The sequence below is a fragment of the Salvelinus alpinus genome, chromosome 10 (assembly GCF_045679555.1).
Source record: "Salvelinus alpinus chromosome 10, SLU_Salpinus.1, whole genome shotgun sequence".
NCBI classification, from domain to species: domain Eukaryota; kingdom Metazoa; phylum Chordata; class Actinopteri; order Salmoniformes; family Salmonidae; genus Salvelinus; species Salvelinus alpinus.
The window spans coordinates 62,815,728-62,829,480 of NC_092095.1; the positions used below are offsets into that span (position 1 = coordinate 62,815,728).

General features: G+C 45.1%; 1 protein-coding gene across 1 annotated transcript in view; it reads left to right on the forward strand.

Annotated features, from left to right (window-relative positions):
• LOC139532531 (prolactin receptor-like) overlaps nucleotides 1-13,753 on the forward strand; it is a 52,726-nt gene that overhangs the window by 22,757 nt on the left and 16,216 nt on the right. Inside the window, exon 2 of the mRNA XM_071330284.1 lies at nucleotides 3,563-3,675. Within this exon, the coding sequence (XP_071186385.1) occupies nucleotides 3,563-3,675 (113 nt within the window). The remainder of the gene's footprint in view (nucleotides 1-3,562; nucleotides 3,676-13,753) is intronic.

Below are 13,753 nucleotides of genomic sequence, written 5' to 3' on the forward strand. Positions count from 1 at the left end.
CAGTTGCACTATTCTAAGCAACTATTGGAAAGGTTACCCAATCTCAGAAAAGTTCACCCAGTCTCTCTAGGAAATTGTGGAACTTCCCTACCGCAAAGAATTCGAATAAACAATTATAAAACTAATTAGGTGAGTGCTTTTATTTGTTCTGTTTCACACATGTAAAAGTGTGTATTATACATGTACACTGAGTGTACAAAACATTCGGAACACCATGACAGACTGACCAGGTGAATCCAGGTGAAATCTATGATCCCTTATTGATGTCACTTTTTAAATCCACTTCCATCAGTGTAGATGAAGGGGAGGATTTTTAAACCTTAAGACTATTGAGACATGGATTGCGCATGTGCCATTCAGAGGGGAATGGACAAGACAAAACATATAAGTGTATTTTGAATGGGGTATGGTAGTAGGTGCCAGGCGCACTGGTTTGAGTGTGTCAAGAACTGCCACGCTGCTGGGTTTTTAACACTGAACAGTTTCCCGTTTGTATCAAGAATGGTCCACCACACAAAGGACATCGAGCCAATCTGACACAACAGTGGGAAGGATTAGAGTCAAAAGCATCCCTGTGGAATGCTTTGTACACCTTGTAGAGTCCATGCTCTGACGAATTGAGGCTGTTCTTAGCTCAAAAGGGGGTGCAACTCAATATTAGGAAGGTGTTCCTAATGTTTTGTATCCTCAGTGTATAGCACAGGGTCAAGGAGCTAGTTCTGTTCCTGTGACAGTTGTCTGGGATGCTGTTCTGCCATCTCAGACATTAAGTCCCTACATAGTTCATCATTTTAACCTACTTCACCATGCAAACCTCATGTGAGCGCCTCCCTCCGGACCACAGTCAAGTGGAGTTACTCATATAAACAGTAACAATACAGTAAACTGGTGTCTGGTAGAGCTATAATCCAACTGTTCCAAGGTTCAACTCAACCGACCATTGGCTTTGTGGCCAATGAGTAGGCATATTTATAAATCAGTCATAATGCACAGTAATATTCAGACACAGGATTTTTTTTTACAGTGTAACTGTTGTCTTTACTAATTGGTCTGTTGAGTCAGGTGGATCAGTTGACCAAAAAGACATGGAGAGCCCATAGCACTCGGTGGAGGGGAGGGCATGAACAGGTTCACTTGAAAAGGATTGCCCTTTCAGGGTAGCGGGTTATTGTGCATCCCTGTGGTTGGCTGAACACTAGTTGTAGGTCGCTGTCACTCATAAGGTGTTACAGGGTGACCAGATACTCCTGCTTGGGACAGAATAAGAGAGGGAGAGAGAGAGACCATATTTCCCTCAGATTACACAGACCCACAAAGAATTTGAAAAGAATTACAATTTTGATAAACTCCCATATCTATTGGGTGAAATACCACAGTGTGCCATCACAGCAGCAAGATGTGTGACCTGTTGCCACAAGAAAAGGGCAACTATCAAGGCACAAGGCGAGACCCAAATAAAGACACAGGAGGTAGATGGTTGAAGTCTTACAGTGTTTATTAATACAAAGGAGTAGGCAAGAGAATGGTCGTGGACAGGCAAAGGGTCAAAACCAGTTCAGAGTCCAGGAGGTACAGAGTGGCAGACAGGCTCGTGGTCAAGGCAGGCAGAATGGTCAGGCAGGCGGGTACAAAGTCCAGAAACAGGCAATGGTCAAAACCGGGACGACTAGAAAAAGGAGAATAGCAAAAAGCAGGAGAACGGGAAATACACTGGTTGACTTGGAAACATACAAGACGAACTGGCACAGAGAGACAGGAAACACAGGGATAAATACACTGGGGAAAATAAGCGACACCTGGAGGGGGTGGAGACAATCACAAGAACAGGTGAAACAGATCCGGGCGTGACAGCAACCAGTGAAGAACAAACACCATTGTAAATACAACCCATATTTATGTTTATTTATTTTCCCTTTTGTACTTTAACTATTTGCACATCGTTACAACACTGTATATAGACATAATATGACAAATGTCTTTATTTTTTGGGAACTTTTGTGAGTGTAATGTTTACCGTTCTTTTTAAAAATTGTTTATTTCACTTTTGTTTATTATCTATTATGTAATCATATGTTTCCCATGCCAGTAAAGCCCTTTGAATGAATTGAGAGAATGAGAGACAGCCGATTCTTTCTTATCCTCCAGCTCCTGAGGGCAGCCCAAGCTGTGAGGCTGCAGCTTGGGAAGGAGGGGTAGAAGGAAGGGGTTGCTTGGTGAAGGATGCGGGCGGGGGCAAAAAGCACCAGCCTCTGAGCGGATCAGGGGTTTGAGCAGTGACGTACACTCTTGAAATGGTTTTTCGGCTGTCCCCATAGGAAAACCTTTTGAAGAACCCTTTTTGGTTGCAGGTAGAACCCTTTTGAGTTCCATTTAGAACACTTTAAACAGAGGGTTCTACATAGAACCCAAAAGAATTCTACCTGAAACCAAAAAGGGTTATATTTGGAACAAAAAAGTTTCTTCTATGGGGACAGCTGAAGAACCCTTTTGGAAGAATTTTATCTAAGAGTGTAGCCCTGGGGGATAGAGGCCGAGGGCAGGGGCTGGGGTTAGAGAAGGAGAGGCAGGTGACTTGCTTCAGCCACAGATCAAAAAGACGATTATCCCCAATGTCTGATGACATAGGGACCTGTGGGAGTTGATTGGAGCAAATCTCTTGTCTTTCTTGATGTCCGTTTTAAGCTGTTAAGCTTTTTTGGTGCAGTATTTGTCTTTAGAGTAGAGTTCTAAAAGGCTTGATATCTAGGGCTCAAATGCTCACACTTTACTGGGCTTTGTCGGAACACGTGTCACCATGTTCTGACTGCTGTGTCACCAGATGACCCTCAAAACAGCCTCAAACAACCCCCAACAGTACTCCACCAACTGAAACAGTAAACTAGGAACACTGAAATCACCTCAGAATCACAAAAACTGTCCTTAAGGTGAAAGTTTAGGAAAATAGAATGAGCACCTTTTGAGTAATATTAAAAATAAATGTACTTAGCTTTTATTTACCGTGTTTATCTTTACTTACCCCTGATAACCAGACAGCCAAATTAAATAATTAGCCCCTCAGCGCTACCATTGAAAAATGATGGCTTTGTGGCTGGCTGGTCCTACATGACTGAGTGAGCTCTGTGGTCTTTTCCAAGGGGCTTCTATAACTGAATAAATGTACACTAGTCTTGATTAGTACAAAAAGCTACTACTCTCTAGCTCTATTTACCTCCCAGTCTGCCTTCATGAATAGTCTTGAGATGAGAGGCACTGGCTTGGGCTTGTCAGACTAGACCCAGGGAATTATACACAGGCACAGGAACACACACACCCCCACACACACAGGTCCATCTGTTCCCAGGGGGATTTGAATCAGGGGATGAACCCAGATGTTGATGACTATATAAGTACGCAGTAGGCCCACAGTCAGCTGTGTAACTGTATCCTGTGTGTGTGTGTGTGTGTGTGTGTGTGTGTGTGTGTGTGTGTGTGTGTGTGTGTGTGTGTGTGTGTGTGTGTGTGTGTGTGTGTGTGTGTGTGTGTGTGTGTGTGTGTGTGTGTGTGTGTGTGTGTGTGTTGGCAGATCGTTGGAGAACAGCTGTGTGATGCTGTGGCTGCTGGTCCTTGTCCTGCCCGGGGTAGCATGCAGTGCCCTGACCCAGAACCCTCTACAGCCAGACAATGACCACAGAGACGGTGAGTCACACGGCCCACTACACCCTGACCTCAAAGTCCACTAGATAGACTGTCTCTGTGAGTGCCTCTGTGTATCTCTGTGGGTGTCTCTGTGTATCTCTGTGGGTGTCTGTGTATCTCTGTGGGTGTCTCTGTGTATCTCTGTGGGTGTCTCTGTGTATCTCTGTGGGTGCCTCTGTGTATCTCTGTGGGTGTCTCTGTGTATCTCTGTGGGTGTCTCTGTGTATCTCTGTGGGTGTCTGTGTATCTCTGTGGGTGTCTCTGTGTATCTCTGTGGGTATCTTTGTGTATCTCTGTGGGTGTCTCTGTGGGTGTCTCTGTGAATCTCTGTGTATCTGTGGGTGTCTCTGTGTATCTCTTCGGCTGTTTCTGTGTATCTCTGTGGGTGTCTCTGTGTATCTCTGTGGGTGTCTCTGTGTGTCTCTGTGTATCTCTGTGGGTGTCTGTGTATCTCTGTGTATCTCTGTGGGTGTCTGTGTATCTCTGTCGGTGTCTCTGTGTATCTCTGTGTTTCTCTGTGGGTGTCTGTGTATCTCGGTGTATCTCTGTGGGTGTCTCTATGTATCTCTGGGTGTATGTGTATCTCTGTGGGTGTCTCTGTGTATCTCTGTGGGTGTCTCTGTGTATCTCTGTGGGTGTCTTTGTGTATCTCTGTGGGTGTCTCTGTGTATCTCTGTGGGTGCCTCTGTGTATCTCTTTCCATCTCTCTGTGTATCTCTGCGGGTGTCTCTGTGGGTGTCTCTGTGGGTGTCTCTGTGTATCTCTGTGGGTGTCTCTGTGTATCTCTGTGGGTGTCTCTGTGTATCTCTGTGGGTGCCTCTGTGTATCTCTTTCCATCTCTCTGTGTATCTCTGTGGGTGTCTCTGTGGGTGTCTCTGTGTATCTCTGTGGGTGTCTCTGTTTATCTCTGTGGGTGTCTCTGTGTGTCTCTGTGGGTGTCTCTGTGTATCTCTTTGGCTGTATCTGTGTCTCTCTGTGCAGTAGTCGCAACATTGCGGTCCAATTGACATTGGATTCTATTTCTGGTGCCTCCCGTTCCACTTTGTTTGGGAAAAGGAGGTAATTCCTGTCGTTCCATGGGTTCAGCCTGTATGGCACCCGTTTGTTGTTTGTTGAGCAGCGTTCAGTTCAAGAGAAAAATGTCTAAATTCTCAGAAGTCGACACAGAGAGCCCAGTGTGCCCCATTGAATCAGCCACTGTTATGCTTAAGACCAAATGCCTTGCTGGCGGCTCCCTTTAGAAACGGTCCAGGGACTTCCGATGTTGTTGTTTGTTCTTTTGTAGTGTGGAATACTTTACAACAGTGTTCTTCAGTCCAGGTGGTACCCAGGTTTTAGTTACAGTCAGTGCATCACCACCTGATTAAACTAATCACGGGCTTGCCGATTAGTTAAATCAATAATTAGATAATTAGTTAAATTTATAATAAATTGTGTTTATTCTAGGATGTAAAAATGCCTCCACAGTCAACACCCTTGTCGACCAGGACTGAAGAGATTTCCTTATTCAGTCACTTGGGTTTATTACGCAGCATTTTCATCCTTTCTGTGGAAAACATTTAACTGAAACAAAGCAGGCAGTGCTCCTAATTCTGTTGTCTCGTTCCCCCTCCAGTCTGAGTAACAGATGTGGGGCAGGCAGCAATCCTCTCATAGTGGAACCTGGTCGTCAGCTTGTCATTTGTGTGATACCCTGCTCTTCGCTGCTTGTTCAGTGAATAAAACAGAACATGAGTTGTGAATTATATATCAGGCCTACCTGCCTGCCGGCCTCCACGGACATAGCAACGCTGCCTCTGCAGAGGGAGGAAGACAGACAGCTGGTCTGGTTAAACCTTGATATCGGTTTATGGAAGAGACTGAATAATCATCTACTTAGCTGAGCTGCTGAGGTACCAGTTTGTTCCTGGTTAAGCCATCTGCTTAGCCTGCTAGTTGTTAAGGTAAGGCAGCAGTTGTTGAGCTAAGGTAACGGTGTATTAGACTATATCTTCTGTCCACCATCTTCCCCTTACATGAGTTTATCATCGTCAGATAATGTGTCTGCATTTAAACTCATTCAGGGAGAATAGAGTGGAGAGAAGGACATGAAGGCTGTCTATTCTACTACGTCCTACACTGTCTGGTCTGTGTACCCTGCAGCTCTTCAGAACTCACAGTGGGAGACTCATCATGGACAATGTGGCCAGTACAGTACAGTACAATACATTCCCTTTTGACAGAACAGAAGCTTGATCAAGGACAGAGGGGAACAAATGAGTGACATTTTCAGTGTGCTTCATTTAGTAAGATGAATATTCAATTGATATTCAATTCGCCGGTGCTAAAAATGCTGGTGTTGTTGTTGCACTTTGGATAAAACATTATGCAGTCAAGAAACCAATCTTAAGACTTACTTTATATATATATGTATGTATGTATGTATGTATGTATGTATGTATGTATGTATGTATGTATGTATGTATGTATGTATGTATGTATGTATGTATGTATGTACAGTAGCAGTCAAAAGTTTGGACACTGTCACGTTCTGACCATAGTTCTTGTGTGTTTTGCTTGTTTTAGTGTTGGTCAGGACGTGAGCTGGGTGGGCATTCTATGTTGTGTGTCTAGTTTGTCTGTTTCTATGTTTGGCCTAATATGGTTCTCAATCAGAGGCAGGTGTTTTGTGTTGTCTCTGATTGGGAATCATATATAGGTGGCTTGTTTTGTGTTGGGGTTTGTGGGTGGTTGTTTCCTGTCTTTGTGTTTTCTCTGCACCAGATAGGGCTGTATCGGTTTGCCACATTTGTTATTTTGTATCGTGTTTATCGTTTTATTAAACATGTTGAGCACTGGCTACGCTGCGTCTTGGTCCGATCCCTGTTACACCCTCTCTTCTCGTGAAGAGAGGGAAGGCTGCCGTTACAGACACACCTACTCATTCAAGGGTTTTTCTTTATTTTTACTATTTCCTACATTGTAGAATAATAGTGAAGACATCCTAACTATGAAATAACACATGGAATCATGTAGTAACCAAAAAAGTGTTAAACAAATATATATATTTTAGATTCTTCAAAGTAGCCACCCTTTGCCTCAATGAAAGCTTTGCACACTCTTGGCATTCTCTCAACCAGCTTCATGAGCAATGCTTTTCCAACAGTCTTGAAGGAGTAGAATTTCTTTCCTTCTTTAATGCGTTTGAGCCAATCAGTTGTGTTGTGACAAGGCAGGGTTGGTATACAGAAGATAGCCCTATTTGGTCCATGACAAAGTCCATATTATGGCAAGAAAACTGCTCAAATAATCAAAGAAGAAATGAAGGTCAGTCAATGTGGAAAGTTTCAAGAACTGTAAAGTTCCCTTTTTTAAACCTTTATTTAACTAGGCAAGTCAGTTAAGAACAAATTCTTATTTACAATGACAGCCTAGCAGTGGGTTAATTGCCTTGTTCAGGGGCAGAACAACAGATTTTTACTTTGTCAGCTCGGGAATTTGATCTAGCAACCTTTTGGTTACTGGCCCAACGCTCTAACCACTAGGCTACCTCCCTCCCCAAGAGCAGTTGCAAAAACCGCTTTGATGAAACTGGTTCTCATGAAGACCACCACAGGAAAGGAAGACCCAGAGTTACTTCTGCTGCAGAGGATAAGTTCATTAGAGTTAACTGCACCTCAGATTGCAGAGTTCAAGTAACAGACACATCTCAATATCAACTGTTCATGGTCGAATTGCTGCAAAGAAACCACTACTAAAGGACACCAATAAGAAGAAGAGACTTGCTTGGGCCAAGAAACACGAGCAATGGACATTAGACCGGTGGAAATCTGTCCTTTGGTCCAAATTTGAGATTTTTGGTTTCAACCGCTGTATCTTTGTGAGACGCAAAGTAGATGAACGGATGATCTCTGCGTGTGTGGTTCCCACCATGAAGCATGGAGGAGGAGGTGTGATGGTGTGGGGGTGCTTTGCTTTTGACACGATCAGTGATTTATTTAGAATTCAAGGCACACTTAACCAGCATGGCTACAACAGCATTCGGCAGCGATACACCATCCCATCTGATTTGCGCTTAGTGTTTTTCAACAGGACAATGACCCAAAACACACCTCCAGGTTGTGTAAGGACCCATTTGAGCAAGGAGAGTGATGGAGTGCTGCATCAGATGACCTGGGCTCCACAATCACCGGACCTCAACCCAATTGAGATGGTTTGGGATGAGTTGGACCGCAGAGTGAAGTTAAAGGAGCCAACAAGTGCTCAGCGTATATGGGAACTCCTTCAAGACTGTTGGAAAAGCATTCCTCATTAAGCTGGTTGAGAGAATGCCAAGAGTGTGCAAAGCTGTCATCAAGGCAAAAGGTGGCTACTTTGAAGAATCTAAAATATATTTTGATTTGTTTAACACTTTTTTGGTTATTACATGATTCCATATGTGTTATTTCATAGTTTTGATGTCTTCACTATTATTCTACAATGTAGAAAATAGTAAAAATAAAGAAAAACCCTTGAATGAGTGGGTGTGTCCAAACTTTTGACTGGTACTGTATGTATGTATGTATGTATGTATGTATGTATGTATGTAATGTATGTATAAATTATGTATATGTTGTAGTTACAGTAAGTATTATGATGGGTTGCCTGCGGTATATGGTGTAGTTACAGTAAGTATTATGATGGGTTGCCTACAGTATATGTTGCAACACTACTACTGAAGTCAGTGATGCTTATCTGGTGAACAGGTCACATGACCAATGACCTTACTCTGACTGGACCAGTCTAATTTGTCTAAGGTATTCTGTATCCAACTCAATTAAGCACTGACCGTCTCTAACTAGTGTTATGACTACTGCACCTAATAGTGCTAATGCAGTGGAGGTAAGCTCTCACAGCACAGCCCCTCTATGACCACAGTCATAGCACTAATACAGTGGAGGTACAGTAAGCTAGTCGTTCATAATCTAATATGTAGTGGAGGTAAGCTCTCAGCTGGTTGTTCATAGTCTAATACATTTACATTACATTTAAGTCATTTAGCAGACGCTCTTATCCAGTTCGACTTACAAGTTGGTGCATTCACCTTATGATAACCAGTGGAACAACCACTTTACAATAGTGCATCTAACTCTTTTAAGGGGGGGGTTAGTAGGATTACTTTATCCTATCCTAGGTATTCCTTAAAGAGGTGGTGTTTCAGGTGTTTCCGGAAGGTGGTGATTGACTCCGCTGACCTGGCGTCGTGGGGGAGTTTGTTCCACCATTGGGGTGCCAGAGCAGCGAACAGTTTTGACTGGGCTGAGCGGGAGCTGTACTTCCTCAGAGGTAGGGAGGCGAGCAGGCCAGAGGTGGATGAACGCAGTGCCCTTGTTTGGGTGTAGGGCCTGATCAGAGCCTGAAGGTACGGAGGTGCCGTTCCCCTCACAGCTCCGTAGGCAAGCACCATGGTCTTGTAGCGGATACGAGCTTCAACTGGAAGCCAGTGGAGAGAGCGGAGGAGCGGGGTGACGTGAGAGAACTTGGGAAGGTTGAACACCAGACGGGCTGCGGCGTTCTGGATGAGTTGTAGGGGTTTAATGGCACAGGCAGGGAGCCCAGCCAACAGCGAGTTGCAGTAGTCCAGACGGGAGATGACAAGTGCCTGGATTAGGACCTGCGCCGCTTCCTGTGTGAGGCAGGGTCGTACTCTGCGAATGTTGTAGAGCATGAACCTACAGGAACGGGTCACCGCCTTGATGTTAGTTGAGAACGACAGCGTGTTGTCCAGGATCACGCCAAGGTTCTTAGCACTCTGGGAGGAGGACACAATGGAGTTGTCAACCGTGATGGCGAGATCATGGAACGGGCAGTCCTTCCCCGGGAGGAAGAGCAGCTCCGTCTTGCCGAGGTTCAGCTTGAGGTGGTGATCCGTCATCCACACTGATATGTCTGCCAGACATGCAGAGATGCGATTCGCCACCTGGTTATCAGAAGGGGGAAAGGAGAAGATTAATTGTGTGTCGTCTGCATAGCAATGATAGGAGAGACCATGTGAGTGACTTGGTGTATAGCGAGAATAGGAGAGGGCCTAGAACAGAGCCCTGGGGGACACCAGTGGTGAGAGCACGTGGTGCGGAGACAGATTCTCGCCACGCCACCTGGTAGGAGCGACCTGTCAGGTAGGACGCAATCCAAGCGTGGGCCGCGCCGGAGATGCCCAACTCGGAGAGGGTGGAGAGGAGGATCTGATGGTTCACTGTATCAAAGGCAGCCGATAGGTCTAGAAGGATGAGAGCAGAGGAGAGAGAGTTAGCTTTAGCAGTGCGGAGCGCCTCCGTGACACAGAGAAGAGCAGTCTCAGTTGAATGACTAGTCTTGAAACCTGACTGATTTGGATCAAGAAGGTCATTCTGAGAGAGATAGCAGGAGAGCTGGCCAAGGACGGCACGTTCAAGAGTTTTGGAGAGAAAAGAAAGAAGGGATACTGGTCTGTAGTTGTTGACATCGGAGGGATCGAGTGTAGGTTTTTTCAGCAGGGGTGCAACTCTCGCTCTCTTGAAGGCGGAAGGGACGTAGCCAGCGGTCAAGGATGAGTTGATGAGCGAGGTGAGGTAAGGGAGAAGGTCTCCGGAAATGGCCTGGAGAAGAGAGGAGGGGATAGGGTCAAGCGGGCAGGTTGTTGGGCGGCCGGCCGTCACAAGACGCGAGATTTCATCTGGAGAGAGAGGGGAGAAAGAGGTCAAAGCACAGGGTAGGGCAGTGTGAGCAGAACCAGCGGTGTCGTTTGACTTAGCAAACGAGGATCGGATGTCGTCGACCTTCTTTTCAAAATGGTTGACGAAGTCATCCGCAGAGAGGGAGGAGGAGGGGGGAGGGGGAGGAGGATTCAGGAGGGAGGAGAAGGTGGCAAAGAGCTTCCTAGGGTTAGAGGCAGATGCTTGGAATTTAGAGTGGTAGAAAATGGCTTTAGCAGCAGAGACAGAAGAGGAGAATGTAGAGAGGAGGGAGTGAAAGGATGCCAGGTCCGCAGGGAGGCGAGTTTTCCTCCATTTCCGCTCGGCTGCCCGGAGCCCTGTTCTGTGAGCTCGCAATGAGTCGTCGAGCCACGGAGCAGGAGGGGAGGACCGAGCCGGCCTGGAGGATAGGGGACATAGAGAGTTAAAGGATGCAGAAAGGGAGGAGAGGAGGGTTGAGGAGGCAGAATCAGGAGATAGGTTGGAGAAGGTTTGAGCAGAGGGAAGAGATGATAGGATGGAAGAGGAGAGAGTAGCGGGGGAGAGAGAGCGAAGGTTGGGACAGCGCGATACCATCCGAGTAGGGGCAGTGTGGGAAGTGTTGGATGAGAGCGAGAGGGAAAAGGATACAAGGTAGTGGTCGGAGACTTGGAGGGGAGTTGCAGAGCTTACCTCCGCTACATATACGTAGCGGAGGTAAGCTCTCAGCTGGTTGTTCATAGTCTAATATGTAGTGGAGCTCTCAGCTGGTTGTTCATAGTCTAATATGTGGAGGAGGTAAGCTCTCAGCTGGTTGTTCATAGTCTAATACGTAGCGGAGGTAAGCTCTCAGCTGGTTGTTCATAGTCTAATATGTAGCGGAGGTAAGCTCTCAGCTAGTTGTTCATAGTCTGATACATAGCGGAGGTAAGCTCTCAGCTGGTTGTTCATAGTCTAATACGTAGCGGAGGTAAGCTCTCAGCTGGTTGTTCATAGTCTAATATGTGGAGGAGGTAAGCTCTCAGCTGGTTGTTCATAGTCTAAATGTAGAGGAGGTAAGCTCTCAGCTGGTTGTTCATAGTCCAATATGTAGAGGAGGTAAGCTCTCAGCTGGTTGTTCATAGTCTAATATGTAACAGAGGTAAACTCTCAGCTAGTTGTGCATAGTCTAATATGTAGCGGAGGTAAGCTCTCAGCTGGTTGTTCATAGTCTAAAATGTAGCGGAGGTAAGCTCTCAGCTGGTTGTTCATAGTCTAATATGTATCGTAGGTAAACTCTCAGATAGTTGTTTATAGTCCAATATGTAGCGGAGGTAAGCTCTCAGCTAGTTGTTCATAGTCTAAAATGTAGCGGAGGTAAGCTCTCAGCTGGTTGTTCATAGTCTAATATGTAGTGGAGCTCTCAGCTGGTTGTTCATAGTCTAATATGTGGAGGAGGTAAGCTCTCAGCTGGTTGTTCATAGTCTAATATGTAGTGGAGCTCTCAGATGGTTGTTCATAGTCTAATATGTAGTGGAGGTAAGCTCTCAGCTGGTTGTTCATAGTCTTAATATGTAGTGGAGGTAAGCTCTCAGCTGGTTGTTCATAGTCTTAATATGTAGTGGAGGTAAGCCCTCAGCTGGTTGTCCATAGTCTAATATGTAGTGGAGGTAAGCCCTCAGCTGGTTGTTCATAGTCTAATATGTAGTGGAGCTCTCAGATGGTTGTTCATAGTCTAATATGTAGTGGAGCTCTCAGATGGTTGTTCATAGTCTACTATGTAGTGGAGCTCTCAGCTGGTTGTTCATAGTCTTAATATGTAGTGGAGGTAAGCTCTCAGCTGGTTGTTCATAGTCTTAATATGTAGTGGAGGTAAGCCCTCAGCTGGTTGTTCATAGTCTTAATATGTAGTGGAGCCCTCAGCTGGTTGTTCATAGTCTTAATATGTAGTGGAGGTAAGCTCTCAGCTGGTTGTTCATAGTCTAATATGTAGTGGAGCTCTCAGCTGGTTGTTCATAGTCTTAATATGTAGTGGAGGTAAGCCCTCAGCTGGTTGTTCATAGTCTAATATGTAGTGGAGCTCTCAGATGGTTGAGGAGGTAAGCTCTCACAGCCCCGGTACTGAATTAGCTGAACCATCAAACCACAGAAGGGAGTTGTTGCTGTCTGCTTTAGTGGTACTGACAGCTGAGTTGACGTAGGACTGTGTGTAGGGTAGGTTAGTGCTGGAGGGAGAACCATGGTATTGAACCAACCCAGACAGGGTATAGTTGAGACTGGAATGGGAAATACATGCCACAGTAAGGTGATTACTGCATTGCCCAGGAGGGAAGGAAGGGAGAAAATCCAGATCACATGAATGGCAGAAGACGTAGAGAGGAGGAACATCTTCAGAGGCATTGTCGTCCTTTTTCTAAATCTAGTTTCCTCTACTTCCTGTTTACTGCTATCTGCAGCTGGGATTAGCCAGAGGGTAATGGCTATTCACTACAGTAACAGTGTTAGTTGCACACACCCACATGCACACACACACCCACCACACACACGTGCACACACACGTCACCTACAGACAGCTAATCTCGCTCAGACAATGAGACCCCACCCACAAACACTGGCATATAGCGCTACTGTATCCTAGGAGAATGGTGGGAGGAGCTATAGGAAGATGGGCTCGTTGTAATAGAGTCAAAGTTCCATGTATTCCATTACAATGAAAGGAACAGGAAAGAGGGATACCTAGTCAGTTGTACAACTGAATGCATTCAACTGAAATGTGTCTTCCGCATTTAATCCAACCTGACATCCACGTCATCAATGAGACCGTCCTCCTATCGCTCCTCCCACCAGTATATTGACCCTCTGGTTGACATACCAGTATGTATGTTGACTTGGTATATAGACCCTCTGGTTGACATACCAGTATGTATGTTGACTTGGTATATAGACCCTATTTTCATCTTGTTCGTTGTGGTCATGAATAACTCATTATGTGCCTCAACTTATTTCATACTTATTTAAATAAGATATTTCAGTTTTTTATTTGTAATAAATTAGAACAAAAATCTAAAAAGCTGTTTTCGGTTTGTAGTTATGGGGTATTGTGTGTAGATTGATGAGGATTTTTATTTATTTAATTAATTTTTAGAATAAGGCTGTAACGTAACAAAATGTGGAAAAAGGGAAGGAGTCTGAATACTTTCCGAATGCGCTGTATGTGTGCCTCAAACAGTGCCAAGCGCCTATGAATAGGAAACTGCCAATGTCATATCTATCTAAAGTACAGCACAGTGTCTGTACTGTTATACAGGCCTGTCACATGTAGTCTATAAGGCCAGTTTCCAGTGGTCCTGCTTTTCCTAGTAGGATTTGTGATTCTGAAAAAATCCTTTGGCAAGGTTCTTTGCTTTTGTTTAATGTGCTGACTGACT